Here is a 16,785-nt window from a genome sequence, read left to right as displayed (position 1 = left end):
ATGGGAGCGAAGCAAACAATTAACGGTCATTTTATTAACTGTGCATCTCAGTTTATTAAACAGGGTTTTGATTATAATCTGGTTATTCAAAACCTAGTGACTAAAAATGCAGTTATTGTTGCATGATTGGTGCCTTACTTGTAATTTCTTCGGTCAATCTTAAAGATTTAAGGATTTATGAAACATCAAGAAGTTGTGGAATTGTGCTCCATCTCTTCAAATTTACATGAGGGAAAACGGGACGGCCAATTTTGCGGTTCAGGTTGAACTACTTAACGAGAACTTTTCTTGAAGAAAGTGGATTGAAACAGTGCACAATGTAGATACTGTGGGAGAGTAAATTGTGATGTCTGCAGGGTTTGACTGGGAACCAAAATAGGCCCTGGAAAATGTTTTCATAGTGGGCTCTGTTAGAGATTTCTCATTTCTGTGCCAATTCCCTTCTACCTTCGAGACCCCCAGCTCTTTTTCTGTACTTTAGGACTTTTCATTTTTATCCTGGAGTCAGTGAGACCTTTTTTTCACCTCCTCAAGTATTTTTCTTTGATTTGAACTCTTGTTTCTTTAGGTTTTGGAGTCTGACAAACTCCATAAGCATTGTTTTGTGTTGTGTTGTGAAACACAGCAGCTTCAGTGCAGTGTCACAGATAAGTCCTTTGGATTTCTCTTTAGTTTATCCAAGAGAAGGTATTTAAACCTGCAGTTTCCAATAGTAGTAAAGTGAAATTGACTTTACTTACCTGTTTCTCTTTGTAGACCCAACACACACCATCTTACATGGCGTGCTGGGGGGCTACTTAGTATCCACTTTTGTCTACTTTCTCAAGTAACATTATGTTACCCTTACTACAATTAATAGCTGGTAGCAGTTGAATTTTTCCTACCATTGGGCGTTTTTACCGCAGGCTGCATTTGCTGCTGCAGTATTGCACCCATGGGTGCCCATTTAGTCAAAATGGCCTGGTCGTCTTTTTTCACAATTTCCCGTTTGTAAGGTGCTTCTTGAGATTTACTAAGCACGCCAAACCAGATCTGGTCCCTTTGTCCGTTTAGTCTTTGGAAGGATTCACTGGAGAAGCCTGCCTCTGGCTCTAGTGTGTCCGGCAGGTCAGGAAGCGAGCGAGGTTCCTGAAATGCCCGGTGCTTTGTCTCCTTGGTTACAGGAATACCCCCAAAGGTGATTGGCTGGCTGGCTCTCCTTGGAGGCCACCCTGCTGTCCGACTGACAGCTAGGCTGTGAATGAACGGGAGAAACCTGCATAAAAGGTGAAGTCTTTTGCAAGGAAGCCAGTCGACTACTGGACAAAGAAACTGGAAGAGAAGCTTGCTGCACCCTCCTGGACCGTTGGTTTGCCTGGTGAAGCCCTGCAGCAGTGCTGAACCTCCATATTTCGAATCTACTAGATAAGACCAGAAAGGACACCCCCCAAGCCCCCGTTGGGTTGGTGGGAGCAACTGACCCCAAGACAAACTTGACTGGAACCCCGCCCCTCCCTGCGCTTCTTTGCTGCTGCAACAGGGGACAGGAATGACAGATTCGAGTGAATCGCCTTTAAGCTGGACCCGAGCCCCAGGAAGATCTTCAACACTCCCTTGAAGCAGGACTAACCAAGCCTGAGCCACAGAGTGCTGGACCCCAGAAGCAAGGAAAGTCAACAAGGTGTCCAAGATACACAGTGGTGCTATTTGCAAATAGCTGAAACCGTGAAGTGCCGCTGATCTGAATTGTGCCCATTGCTGCCGCCAACCTTCAAACCGTAGTGCAGGAGTCCCCAGACGCCCTCCCTCTTATCAAAGACTGAGTCCCAGGAACAGGATCTGCAGGACTACAACAGGAACAGAAGCCAGCTGGAACCTTTTCTTCAGACTCAAGGTACTGTGTCACTTGGTGTACTTACCTCGTGTGTCACTTGCTTGCCCTCACTGAAGACTTGCATTTGCTGCCCTTTGCAGAGTTGCTTGCAGCTTTGCTTTTCACAAGCCTCCCAGCTGGTGGCCCAACAGCGATTATCTTACTACAAAAACTCTCCAACATTGTGCAAGAGTTTTGTGCTATCTTCAAGAAGTGCCTCAGCTTCCTTAGACTTTGCTCAATTGACATTGGCTGTCCTGGCTCCCTGCAGACTCTTACCCTCTGACTTTGTGTTTAACTGTCCCTCAAAAAGTCATACATACTTTACTTGTATAGCTGGGAAAGGGTTAACCTATATTTCATTGGGGGATTGTGAAGTACTTACATGTTTGGAGAAAAGTGTTAACCTTTGTTTCCTTCCTTGACCTTTTCCTTTTTGCCATAACTTCAGTAATGCATTTTAAGTGTGCAAAGTGATATATTAATGTTCACAGTGTCCTAGCAATTGAATTCACAGGGGGAGGGCTGTGTGTGTTTATGACATCCCAAAACAGTATCTACTAACTGAACAAGTGTATTTTTGAAGTGTATTTAAGTGTTGCATATTGCACCCTTCTAAAGGCTTATTTTAAAACTGACTTCAATTAATACATTATTTTAATCAAGAAACCTAGTGTTCTTTGAATAGATGTCACTGTGAATCTCTATGTTACAGCCCTACAGCTCACATTGAAACCCCCCACCCTCGAGATAAGCCTGGCTGCTCAGTCACTCTACCAGCTTGTGTAGTACAGGCCTATACCAAAGGTTGCGTTCCCCATTGCCAAGAGGACGAGGCTGGTGTAGTCTCCCACAGGGTTACTATATACAATCTTGCCTAACAGCCCCATATTTCACTGAACGAGCAAGCACAACCCAGGAGCCCAACCCTTCTATGGGGTGGGGATTCCAACCCTACTTGCAGCCCGGCACCATGCCAGAGTAGAGCGCTCAACTTATCTGCCCAGACCTTGTTTCAAGGATGTCAGTCTGGCCACTTCCATTTTCGATTTTATAGTACTCAGATTTCTTGTGCATTGTCTGCATCCATGAGTCTTTTTCGTGTCTCCTCATTTTCGCCAGCTTGTCCTCTTTCTTTGGCTCACTCACAGGACAGCAGCGGGGCAGCCTCAGCCCAGCCAAATAGGAGGGACTCGGAAAGGTGACTACACGGGACGATGCAGAGGGGGGGAAAATGAGGAAAGAATGATAGGTTAGGGGAAAAGTACAAGAGAAATGAAGGGAATGGGACAATAAGGGATAGTATAGGATGGGAAATAGGACAGAAAAGAAACGTGTCCCCACTGCATTTCTATAGGTTACATACTGTGCACACTGCTGTTGCCTAATGGCAATCTGTCTTTATGCCTGGCATCTACTCTATGGCACCCAGCTAGTGGCATCTCCTTATGTACCAGTGAGCGACATATGCAGCAACATGCTCCACTTAAATAACTGAGTTGAAGGCCCTCTTTGAAGGATATCTGTGCCCACTTCTGCATGTTCTTAAATGCCCACACTATAAAGTCCTATCAGCTTTGCCAGCCCTGAAAATTCAAGGGCAGCCAATTCACGTGCCTGGGTGCCCTCCTCCTCGCAGCTGTACCCAGTGATGCCCATGTCAGTGTTGCAATATTCAGTCACCTTCTGAAAAACAGCTTCTCTTTATAGTGAAGCTGTAAAATAATTGAGGTTCATACTCGCAACTTCTAGAAGAACTAAAGAGTCTACTCTCATCATAACTGTTGGAAATCATCTCGATTGTGGCCCTTTTAGAGTAGCACCCTATGTTCGGATTACACTGCCTAAGCCTAGCTAGCCCCCCAAAGGTTCCCCTGTGACTGAATCCGTGCAGAATAGAATTTGATAGAAAAAAACAAGAGCTGCCAACTCCTGTGCTGTAGCTTAAAAGGTGCCACGGTGGGAGTCATGCGGAAATGCACTCCAATATTGAATGACAAGTGGAATCCATAGAGCACACACGATTCCGATCTACACTGAAGATGTTCATCGTGGCTCCATAGAATGTCCAATGATGCTAAAATTAAAAATACTTTTTTCCACCAACCAACTTCCATTTTCTTTGGTGGGATCTCATCACGCATTGTCCAGTATTTAACAGTGCACGTTCACACTACACAACCCTCTTGCATACAAGTACTCGCTGAATTTGATCCCAACGTGCACCGCAGACATAAGCAGAAGATGTGGCTAAATAAGGCAACCTTAATGGTATATGTCTTGTATTTAGCCACTAATAAAGGAGTAAAAAAAAAAAAAAATTCTTTTTAAGCCGCTTGCTCACCAAACAAACCTGCAGTTATCGGGATAGATTATGCAAAAATAAAGGAATACGTAAATGCCATGTTTTCAATAAATATAATTAAGATTAAAACACCTTTTTGATTGAGGTTACCAATCCCAGATCATGCTCTAGTCAATATGGCCTAATATACATGTAAGAGAACTGGATTGTGCGAAAGTATGCACGCAAAACTTTACATATACAGACACACCAAGATTCTGAATTTTCATCGAGGCAGAATGTGAGTTTAATGTGTTATAGGTTTCCCTGAACAATGTGTTCTTGACGCTCCTGCCCTGCGTCTTTAAGCGAACCGCTGATACATATGCAAAGTTCAGGATGCAATGGTGCCGTGTCTCTGAAAGGCAGGAATGGCCGGAAGAAATCAGTCGCACGTGCGGCAACTGGCACCAAATGCCTGCCAATCGGCCAGGCTTCAGTGCTTTGTGTTGTATTACTTGCAATAGTTGCGTTAAGAACACAGGAGCGTCCGTGGAGGCAAATTCTGGACCCATGTATTTTACTGCAGCTTCCAACATGGCATACTTTGCTTTAACATCTCCTGCATTTTTTTTTATTCCTGCCTCTCCAATCAATGGTATAATTACTTAAGGGCTCGGCTCCAGACCAACGTAGCAGCTCACAAGTTAAGCACTCGCCTCCGACTTGGTGCAGCATGCCTTGGCAAGTAGATTCAGTCTTCCTTCCTTCCGTCCGAGCTCTATACCATTTTAACCATTACATTGGCTAATAACACCAGATATTAACCTGCCCAGAAGCTGGAGGAATCCACCAAGAAGCACTAAAGAACAAGTTACTTACCAACTGGTAACGTTCTTTCGACTGGATGTTCCTCCAACGCATTCCACATCTTCGACACGTAATGTCCACAGCTACGCACTTCAGAAACTTTTTGGCAGAGGGTGTCCTGTGTCGATGGCGTCGGGTCCATGTCCCTCGAAGGCCTCCTTTCGAGGACGACATCACAGGAAGTTATAAATAGGACGAACGGCGTCTGTAGCCTCAGTTTACGTTTATTCCCCCAGAAGTTGTGGCACCAGTCTGAGGACTGTTGGACTGCACAAAACGGAAGCTGCAATCGCATAGGAAAATCTCCTGATGGGCAGGCTGGGAGGGCGATGTGGGATGCGTTGGAGGAACATCCAGTCAAAAGAATGTTACCAGTTGGTAAGTAACTTGTTCTTCAAATGGATTGTGTCCTCCAACGCATTCCACATCTTTGACAGACTCCCAATTAGATTGCGGAATAAAGAACCGCCTTCCCAAAGGCCATATCCTGACCATGGATAGTATCCAGGGAATAATGTTTTACAAAGGTGTGGATGGAAGCCCATGTCGCAACATTACACATATTCATAAGAACACCCCTTTGGAGGGCGGTGGAAGAAGTCCTGAAGGAAGGGAAGGCAGTAGCTCTGGGCTATGGTATCAGAACCCACCCATCTGAAGTAATGGCCCGCCATTCTTCGATATGCTGAGACAGTCTGCCCCCAACCAACGAACCACAGGCCATGGGCTCACGACTGTTTGGAAGCGGCTGCGGCAGTGCCTGAAGGCAAAGAGGCAGCTGTCTGAGCGGCTTTGGCACCACGAATTCCACAACCACCGCAGGTACTTTTTTTTCGCTGGCCCCTTTGACTGGCGGCCCCTCTCGTTCTACCAAAGGAGGAGTAGTAACGAAAGGAACTTCCCCTCCACTGCTGTCCCCTAGGACAAAAAGGCAGAGGTTGACGCACCGCAGCGCTTAAAGATTTTGCTGCATCTTTTGAGGTCTGCAACTTCTCAAGGCTCTAGTCAGCCTTGCTGTCAAACAAATGTGCGCCATCAAAGGGCATGTTGAGAAGATGGGCCTGCACATCCGGAGCAAACCCCGACTTCCGCAACCACGCAAATCTGCGGAGAACGGTGCTCGCAGCCATGGATCAGCCAACACTGTCGGCCGTATCCCAACCCGACTGAAGGGATTCACACATGCCATCCTTGCCGTCCTGCACGAGAGCTAGGAACCCATCCCTTTCTCCCCCCTCGGGAATATGCTCAGCCGCCAAAGAAACAATTCCACAGTGTGAAAACCTTGCCAAGGAACATGTGGAGTTGGTCGATTTCAGGGCCTTGCTCTCAGCAGAAAATACCTTCTGGGACCAACCGTCAATGCACTTGTCAGGGATGGTAAGGTACGCCACCTGCCTCGAGGTGGCCGTAGCCGTCTGAACCACCAAGCTCTCGGGAGTGGGGTGAGTAGATAAATAGCTGGGGTCGCTAACGGAAGGGCGGTATTTCTTGGTTAAAGACTTAACAGCCGGAAGAGATTACAAGGACTGCCAAGCAGCAGCCACCCTTTTCTGCAAGGTAAGATGAAATGGCAAAACGGGTCAGAGGACGGACCTTGATCCAAGATGTCCGTCAGATCATCCTGTACAAAGTCTTCAGGAGGACTAGACCAGCCCAGATACTCCTAGACACGCGCCATGAATCTCCTATAAGAAGACTCTGCATCAGCCCCAGGCTCAGGTCTACCAAACTCCACTTACGGGGAAGTGTCAAGTCCACTTGCATCATGGAGGGTCTGCCTCAACTCCAACTGACTGTCACCAGAAAAAATTGGAGCATCATCAAGGTCACCAGTTTCCTCAAACTCAGACCTATCCTACTCTTCAAAATGATTATCCAGACAGGGCTGAAACCCAGGTCTGGGGACAGAAGAGGGCCTGGAAGCCAAATCCAGCTCACAGACCTCAATGTAGCCTTCCTTGGAGGATCCACAATGTCTGGGTACTCCAAACAGCAAATTTTGAGAAAAGAGGCCGATAGCGTCAAAGGCTTCGGCGTCACAGGTGCCAACTGATACAATGGCAAAGCGTTGATGTCCCAATCGGACGACACGGCGCTGAACGAGTCGACGCCAGGTCGAGACCTCAATAGGTTGCTGCAGTCTCGCTGGGGACGAGGACTGAGACCTAGAGACACGTCTCTTGCAACCTTTCGATTCCTTGTCTGTACGGGACATCGATGGCTCCCAATGACTGTCGCAAACCCGAGACCGAAGGTGTGCAAGCCATGAAACAAGACCGATCCAGGCCGGCTTCGTCAGAAGGCGCGACCGGACCAGTGTACTGTGATTGAAAAATCGCCATTGTGGATTTCTTAAACGCCACCCATTCCTCTGGAGTCGAGGACTGCGTAGGGCACGAAACCTTCCTCGAGGCACCATCCTCCGAGATGGACAGGGAAGGCAACCGGTGACAGCGCTTCCTTGAGTGCCGGGACGAGAAAGACGAGTGGCGGGAACCACTCCGGGACCGAGCTCCCCGGGAATCCTTCCGACGCGGAGAGTGACCCCTCAAGTCATCTGTGGAAACCCCCTTGACTTGGAAGTGCAGGACTTAACGGGCTTAGAGCCCCTACATACCTGGAGCTTCCCCTTCCGCAAGGCCTTGGCAATCAGTGACGGGCATTTCGAGCAGTCTGTCGTGCGACTCGCCCAGGCACCACAAACAAATGGGGGGGGGGGGGGGGAAAGGGGGTCAGTGAGCGACATCTTCAACTTGCAGTCCCGGCAGGTCCTAAAGCCAGACCGCGGAGTCGGAGGGGGTCGAAGAGAAAGACATCTTCTAAGAAGAAAACACACGAGGCGCGCCGAGTCTCGAGGGACATGGACCAGATTCCGACACAGGATGCCCTCTGCCGAAAAAGTTGAAGTGCACAGCTGTGGACATTACATGTCAAAGATGTGGAATGCGTTGGAGGACACAATCCAATCGAACACTGCTTACTGTCACAGTGTTTGCACAGCACTGTAAATAACTACTCTTACACCATTCAATCATACTCAATGTATGCATCTCATGTTCAAAGGCTTTAGTCCAAAAGGATGAGTCTGCCACATTGGTTGAAATATATCTTAACAGGGACACTTCACACACGGAGCAGAGTGACCCAAAAGTGGCAATGAAGATGGGTGAACAAAAATAACAAGGTATGTATCCACTCTGGGTTCTTTGCATATGCTTTGGCCAGTCTGAAAACATGCTAGGTTCTGAGCGTTCGGCAAGCCCTGCCCTAATTCACTTTCTCTGAGCGACCAACTGCTTTCTAATGACCTGTACCGAGAAATCTCCACATTGTCCTACAGACAGATCTGCTTCCCTTCAGGTAATACTATTTCAGGAAAGAAAATGGAAAGGATGTGCAGTTACAGCCCCACAATGACAGGCCGGCCGGCCTTCCCGGCTTCAGAGTCACTATTATGCCCGAAAACTGTCCTGTGTCCTGCAAAGCAGCACCAAAAGAATTTAACAAAAAAAAAAAAAAAAAAAAAAAAAAAAAAAAAAAAGCACATTCCAAATCTTACCTATCCCGGCCTGCTGGACTCAGTCCCAGAGTCTTGAGTTCTAACGTGCACCTCAACAGATCATGGATGCAGGCAGCTCGTTGATCGCCAGAGCACTCTCAGCTCGGCTGGCCACGCCTGCAGGCACACTAGGACACGTGCAGTTTCACCCCCACAATGCACAGGCACGCCAAAGCCCCAAATCCACAATCATGCTGCTGACTGGCCTGGACGTCATGGTGATGTTCCCCCACTTCCCCATTCCCCCCTCCCCAGTCAGTCAGTGCACAACAGAGCATGGCTGGCTACACAGCCTGAACGGCTTGGCATTGTCAGCAATTAACTGAGTTCATGGAAACAAAGCATGATTTGCATCTATGCATCTCCCCTCCCCCACCTCACCAAGAAAAGTGGCCATGTGTCCAAGGCCTACCGAGGAACCTCCCGGTGGGCCAATCCAGGTCTGGATGTGTGAAACCCATGACAATATACATCGGTAATGCTTTGGGGGGCGGGAGGGTTACATTAATGAACCAAGTCTCATATGGGATCGAATGTTTGATGCTGTTTTTTTACATTGCTGAATGCTCAGTTTCAATTACTGAGAGCTGAATTTATTAATCTAATGAATTGGATGCTATTGTGACAAATTGTGAGGAAGTCATTTTTGAAAGATACATTTTCAATGTATTTGTTTTTTTCTGTTTGTGATTGATTCAGAATGTAATTGTATAAGCTTTTCATAAACTAAATGCACAAATAAAAAAAGAATGTTAATTTTTGTTTTGAAATCTAAAACAAATTCCATTTTTCTATATTGATTTCAATTGTGATCGTATTTGATAACTGGATTTTATGCTGTAGCAATATTTCTATTAGTACTTTGATCTCTTGCACTTGTAGTTTTTCATGTTATTTTCAATGTTTTTATAATGGGATTACTGTGTTTAACACTGAACAGTTTCTTCTTTTATTTGTGCAAGGTTGATTAGATTAACCAATTCACATTAAAAAAAATGAAAGGTAATATCACTTCTATCAGAGGTAGAGAGATTTGAGGTGGGAAGTTGAAGACACCAATGGATAAAGATATTTAAATAAAACCTGGTTTACTGAAAACTGAGTTGGTTAAAACCATCTACAGTGACAATTTCAAATTAAAATATGACAGCCAAGAAATACATTTTTCAATCCATGCCAAACATTTGACTATTGGCACACTACTGCTTGTGGTAAATACCTGTTCCATTCCCTTGCTATATGCGTCTTTTCCTCCCGCTACTGCAGCCAGATTGTTTGCTTCAGCGGTTGCCTACATAAGGAGAAAATAAAAAGAAGCAGTCAACCACAGAAGAAAAAATGCTTCACACTATGGATGTGTGGGTAGGGGGAGCCATAGCACAATGCTTTTACAATCTTTAACAGAAGTTTGAGTTATATAAAGTTTGTTAAATATACCAGCATGAATATCCAACAGTTTTTTTCAAATAAAATAGAATACTTCACCATGCCAGAACTGGGAGCTCAGACCAGACCTAAGGTTTTTGCCTCCAAGAATGAGCCTGTGTGCAATTTAGAACAACCACAATCTTTTGCATCAGAAAAACAAACTGAAGTCAAGTGGTCTCCTTTGGACATTTTTGTGCACAGAAAAGTCAACGATGCAGCAGCTTGTGGGAAATGCCAAACACTTGCGCCCAAACAAATCCATCTAAAAGCAGAAATCTTTGAAAGCAAGGTCCTTCTAGGAAGTAGCATAAATCATTCAGCAATAGCTGAAAACCTTAGAGTGTCTGGTGGCTCATAGTAAGCCCATTCAATAGCTTGAAGAAACCACATTCAGGGAGTAACAAGACAGTAGTAATCCCCCTCCAGATGACCCACCAAACCTTGGATTTGCAGACAGTGGCTTGCCACCCAGCCTCAAACTGTAACAATACTCATAGCCAACTATTCCCGTCATTTCCCAATATGGCTCCAGAGACTGATGTTACGGTTCAGTGTGATGAACCATCATTTTCAGTAATAGGTCCTTCCATTCAGCTTGAACTCTGCTCCTCGAGTTTTCACAAAGATCATAAATGCTTCGGAATCCCACCTCAGACGGTAAGGACATCATATCCCTACTTGGACGAATGGCTAGTCCGATCCAGTTTACCGGAGGGAGTGACAACTACAAGTCGGATGCTATTGAAAATTCTATTTGACTTAGGATTTAAGTCTGAATGAGTCGGAGCTCTTGCTCACTCAGAATCTGGTGCTCCCAGGGATAAGATGGAACACTATAGCTGCGATAGTTCCAATTTAGGAGACTTTGAGAGATTGTGGCAGCAGTCGAACACTTTCTCTCTCCAGGCCTTCAGCCTCAGCATGGTGGGACAGCACCTGCTGGGTCTCCAAGCATCTTGTGTTCTTGCGTGCTCACGATCCGCCTGGCCAGACTCAAGAGGAGAGCTATCCGGATATCGTTATCAAACTCCTGGGACCAGGAATTAGGGAACCAATCAAGACACTATCAATCCAGTTTCCTGTATCAAGATCTGGTGTGGTGGACGCAAGAGTACAATGCAATGATTGGAACCCCATTTATAGCCAGCCCCACATTCGATAACAGATTTTTCCATCGATAGGTGGGGTGCCACATTGGACCATTTCCTGTGAACTGAAAAGTGACTCCAATGTGGAGAAACTGCATCACAAATTATCAGAGCTGTTACCTAGGACATCCTTTCAGCCAATGATGCAAAAGGAGTGTTGGTCAGAACGGACCACTCCACTGCTGCTTATATCAACAAGTAGGGAGGAACGAGGTCCCCAGCACTACACAGACTGGTAGTTTAGACATGGAACTGGTTGTTGACTCAAGGTGTTGTCCTCTGGGAAGTTCATTTGCCAGGGGAAGACAACTTGGAAGCAGAAGGATTGAGCAGGCTCTGGACCACTCCCTACGAGTGGCAACTAAACCAAGAAGCCCATAACAGTGAGCTCAGGCAATGGGCTCATGCAGATGTGAACCTGTTTGCCACGCAGGAGAACACTAAATGTCCTCTTTGCTTGCTGGACAGGGCAGGAAATGCTTAAGGGACATTTTAAATAAAGTGGGATGGTCTCTGGTGCTACAAATTCTCTCCAACTAACCCCTCTCCTGCAAAGGGTTGCCTGCAAGATCAGGAACTCAATTACAGAAGGATTCTAATAGCTCCTCATTGGCCATCAAGTGTCGTTCTCTGACCTTCTGCATCTGACTCAAAAAAAGCCCATTGAAAACCGTTTAACAGCCATGGGTCCCGAAAAAGATGGCGCTACCGAGGCACATGCCAAGACGGTCTGCATCCTACCGAGGTATCATGGACTCAGGCTGTTTCTTGGATTCTGGGGCTTGTGAGGAGTGGGATGGAGGGGTGAGAAGAAGCCATTTGCACCTCTGCGTTGCCATTTCCTGTGATGTGTGCTAGGAGACCGCTTTGGTTGCATGTCCCTCTTTTCCTGGAAGCCCCTAAACATCCAATTGAATAGGGCCTTTGGTGTGATCTGGCCTGAACCTGCGAAAAAACCTGTTGGGTTTTTGATCGTGGTGTCAATGATGTCGCAGTTTGAGTATTTGTCAGTTTATTAGTCACTTCTTCATCGGATGATAAATGAAGCTCTGTGCCCTCAAAAGGCAGATCTAAAAATTCTGACCTGGACATTGGGCGTAAACCTGGTGGCATGCATCCAAGCCAAGTGTCTCATACCTGCCCCCAGACAGTCCTCGGCTTGCAGTGTTCATTTGCGTCACTGAAGCTTCTAACATGTCTTAGAAAATAATCTTTGCATGTCACATGACTCAATGGACAAGTCTGGGAGGAAATTATCGATTTCCCTACAAAGCTTTCAATTGGCAGCTGCCAGCAAAGCATCAGCATTTGCCTGCGTTGAAGTAAACCTTTTTTTCCAAATGAATCGAGAAGCAAGTCCTATTTGGATTGTCAAGCAACCTCTGGTGTTAGTGGGGAAGATAAAGACTTGAATATAATGATGCTGCTGCTACCACTGATGAATGCAGCTGTGGGTTTGAGGACAGACAGTCTCACCCTTCAATTGTCTCAATCTGGTGTTCAAACGAATTGACAGCTTGTGAACAGTGCAATTTAACCCACAGTATTTTAACCACTTCAAACACTTCTTTCTGAAGAGGAATGCCAGACCCAGTACTGCCCTTTAAATCAGATTTCTGTGAAAACCCCATCTTCAGCCTGAGCCTGCTGAGGCATTGCCCCCACACCCTGCAGCCCTTGAAAATCCACCAACCTTCCAAACTATTGTGGAACGCCTTGGGTGAGGCAGGTGCATCATCTTTTTTTTTTTTAAAAAAAGGGAGTCCTGACCTGCAGATTTGTCACAGTGCTTGGCGCCCTGTCATTTTCTTGCATCTTGAGTGGAGCTGGTGTCAGAGGCACAGGGTCACAGATTGCGGGAAAGCAGGGACTGCCAGAATTGACGGAGGAGGCATCTGTACTGGAGGCAGTAGAGGGGAGGAGGTGGTGGCATTGGCTGTGCATCCCGAGGTGGAGGCTGCACCCGAGGCACTGCTTCTTTAATAAGATTTTTCAAAATGTCTCATTTGCTGTGTGCTCATTCGCTGCATGAAACTGTTGAGCTGTTCCTCGCATGCTGCCTGTGGAACCTGAGGACTGAAGGTTGTGCTGCTGTCTGAGTCCAGGTAGATAAGGGAATCCTACCCCATGCAACCCTCGGCTGCGTTTCAACCTCCCCTCCACATATATCAGAGTGTGATGGGTAAGTGGTATTCCAGGGACTTTGCCAATTGTCCGTCTACTCTAGGACCAGGTTCTCTAAAGTTAGGCTGCCCAGAACGTTCTGAAAGCCTAGAAAACAGCACCCGATTCAGACGGGGATGAGGCAATAGGGACTTGACTCTTCAGATTGAGGCCCTGATGTTACCGAATGACCGGTAGCCATTGCTGTGGCCGATTTGGTGGGCATGCACAAACAGGGCACTCTGTGCAGAGCCTCAAACTATACTCTGGCGCAAATACCCAAGTTCTGTATTTACAATTCTTTCTATGACAATACCTGCCCAATATATGAAGTAATTCGGCATGCATTTCCTTACATTTTAACAGTTAAATCGCTTTGCGACAGGATTCTACAAAATCCTGCAATCGTAACAGGAAATTGTACTGAGAAATGAGACAGTTAAAGAGCCCTTGGTAAGCATTCACCTCCATGCCATCTACGCAACAGTGTCGCAGTACACATCAGGCCCAATTGGCCTTACGTAAAGTAACATAATAGTACTGATGTTTTGCTCTTCCTTCCCTGGTCCAGTTCTTCTCCCCCATAATAGAATAATCCCCATTATGGGACCTGTATACAATTGAATCTTTCATGTGCTTTCATTATCCGTCACTGTTGCTTTTCATAAATCTATGTGTCCATACCAACCTTTTGGGTCACATGTGCAATATACTTTTAAACATGTAGATCTGACCATGCACATCACTATGGGTACCTACACTTCTTTTTGGGATTCACTATTCGGATGCTGTACCAAATGTACTTGATATTTTGGATTTTTTTTGGTTTTCACATTACGTTTACAGCCTTGATAAAGACCCAGGCGGGTTGAAACATGGGTTGGCTGGAACTACGATTAAAATAACCTTTATCCTCAACACAACTATACATGGTTGAATTGCTTGATATTAAATTAACATATGTTGAATGAATAGCTCACCCAGCGCTGGTGTCACTAGGGTTCTCCCCTCGTTTGCTGAACTTTGGGCCTTTGTTGGCCCAGAGATTTGCCTCAGTCTAGAAAATAAGACTTACCCGCTTGGTGTTTAACTTGTACCACGTTAAGGTCTTAAGATGTTAGAGACCACGAGAAAATCTCTCTGCACCTCAAGAAGTGCTTTAAGCAACAAAGGGGTAAGAACATTGCACACAGTGCAAGAATTCCACCGGTGCTCGGGCCCCAAACACTAAGAGCGAATGGGGATACCTTGCAAGAGGAGCACCATGTAAATCTGCTTGCTACTAATGTATGCTGAGGAGCAAGGTGCCAGAGAAAAAGGTTGAAGCATGGGGGAAAAATGTGCACAGATATGGGCAGGTCTGTTACTGTGTGCAGAACAGAGGACTGCGATGAGGTGGCAAGGTCAACGGGGGATGGTTATACCCCACCTACGCATGCTCTAAATTAAAGGTGGGGGCAGGACTCATTTGTCCAGGGCAAAATGGTTTCAGTACCGTCCCTGTGCAGGGCACCCATGCAGTGTGAAGGAAAGTGGGCAGGACGTAGGAGTACAGAAAATATAAACACGGGGAAAACAAGTTGGCGGTTAGAAACGATATGAGCAACAACTTATGCGGTCATGATGGAAAAGCAGTTAGGCAATCAAAGGTATAGTGAGCAATGTTTTCAGTCAGGCTAGGCAGTTGTAGGTGTATTCAAATTATTACAATGAAGCCTTAATTGTAATGCCTTAGTTGTTGCAAAGTCTGAAGACCCCACCTTTTTGATTTCCACTAGCAGAGACTGAAGTTAAGCATTACTATACCTGCAAAACCTTTCACTTTCACCAATGCTATATTTGAATTTCAGATTATGTATACCAAGAGGTTTACAGTTTTAATACATATTTTAAATTTGCTGGATTGCTAAATTGGACACTACAGCATTATTTGTGCGTATGCTGGCTGTCAACAAGTCTACCTCTTGTACAGTTCCTATTTTCACTTCTAGGCAATTATTCAATCAATATTTCTAGTGAATTATTTAACAGTTAAACAGTAAATGAGGCAAGAGCTCACTAGGACCCATGGCCGAGTCACAACATACAGGTTTCAATCTCCAGGATCGCTGTTCCGTTGACCCTACAGGTCATGGTGCAAAGCTCTATGCTGTAGAACTCAATAAGTAATACCACCAACAATCTCAAGTCACGCATATACAGTTGATGGTTTCAGACTTGCAGCAGGATTACTATTATGCCAAACCTCACATTAATACCTACTGCAGGGGACTGCAATCAGTGGCTCTCCAGAGGTCTTCGAATACAAAATCCCATGATCCGCCACCATTTACTATGCTGCCTGGGGCTGGTGAGAGCCAAAGGTTGCAGAACTCCGACATATTCAGTACTCTCCAAGTTGGTAAAACCTGGATTACACGGTTCTCCATTTTCAATCTGGTGAGAATTCATAACTGTGCCCAACAAAAAGGGAGTGCCCTGATATCTGATCAGAGCATCTAGAAAGTCTGCTATTGGTTAATATACAAGAATAAAAGATCCGACACTAAGTTACAAAGGAGTGCGAGTACCCCTCTACTGAGCGAAAATGCATCAAATACCCTGTTCCATGGAATTTCATCCACTCAGGAGGGTCTACAACCATGTTTTAGCTCACTGCACCCTTGTTGGTGGGACAAAGACTGATATGCAAAAGGATATTTTTCCATTGTGAAGGTTGCAGTGTGCTAAAATGTGGTTGTAGACCCAGGCGAGTGGAAGAAAATCCATAGAACAGGGGATCTGACCCATGTTCATTCTCAGTAGTGGGCCTCCCACACTCCTTTGTAACTTTTTAATTAGGTGTTGCTAATAAAGCTGTTTGGGAAATCCCATGACATGTTCTAAAGCTACAGAAATTCTAGGTTGCCTGAAATCCACAAACATATGGGAAAGTACCTTACCCTCCGAGGCAAATATATCCCATGCCTTTCATACTGCTGTCTTGGTACTGTGACCTTTGTATTGTGGTGGCATGCTGCACTGTATACATTGGCACACTCGGGGGTCAGTTGCAAGCTTGTTTCTTACATGGCAGTAAAATGACTGATCTGCTGTTGGTTAACCTTATGATCCCAGCACACATCATAATTGCTGCAGCAACAAAGAATTATGTTGGGAACCTATCACATTAAATTCGATTTTAGCCACATTTAATGCTTAGGATTTTGTAACGTTAAGCACCAATCCCATGCAGTAACTAACCAACATCAATTCAGAATGGAAGTACTACCTAGAAATAAACCAGTGAAGTTGATGCCAGCAATATGTAATACAACACTCCTCCATCGAAATGATAAAAAAAAGAAAAAGAAAAGTACCTGCAGCATTGACTTAGGATGTGGTAGCTCCTCCCCTTGATAAATTTTGATGTAAGCCTAAAAAGAAAGATCCAAAGGTTTATTTCAATGGGAAGGGAAAAGTACACTCCAATTACAAA

At 45.5% G+C, this 16,785-nt stretch overlaps 1 protein-coding gene across 3 annotated transcripts in view; it reads right to left on the bottom strand.

Annotated features, from left to right (window-relative positions):
* ATL2 (atlastin GTPase 2) overlaps positions 1–16,785 on the bottom strand; it is an 822,570-nt gene that overhangs the window by 152,951 nt on the left and 652,834 nt on the right. For all 3 annotated transcript variants that reach the window (XM_069607814.1, XM_069607813.1, XM_069607815.1), the window contains 2 exons: positions 16,667–16,723; positions 9,788–9,859 (listed from right to left, as the gene is read on the bottom strand). In XM_069607814.1, coding sequence (XP_069463915.1) covers positions 9,788–9,859; positions 16,667–16,723 — 129 coding nt within the window. The remainder of the gene's footprint in view (positions 1–9,787; positions 9,860–16,666; positions 16,724–16,785) is intronic.

The sequence above is a fragment of the Ambystoma mexicanum genome, chromosome 4q (assembly GCF_040938575.1).
Source record: "Ambystoma mexicanum isolate Mex_15411 chromosome 4q, UKY_AmexF1_1, whole genome shotgun sequence".
In the NCBI taxonomy this organism is placed as follows: Eukaryota; Metazoa; Chordata; class Amphibia; order Caudata; family Ambystomatidae; genus Ambystoma; species Ambystoma mexicanum.
Note: the sequence above shows the minus strand (reverse complement) of the source record. Positions and strands in the feature narration are given on the sequence as shown.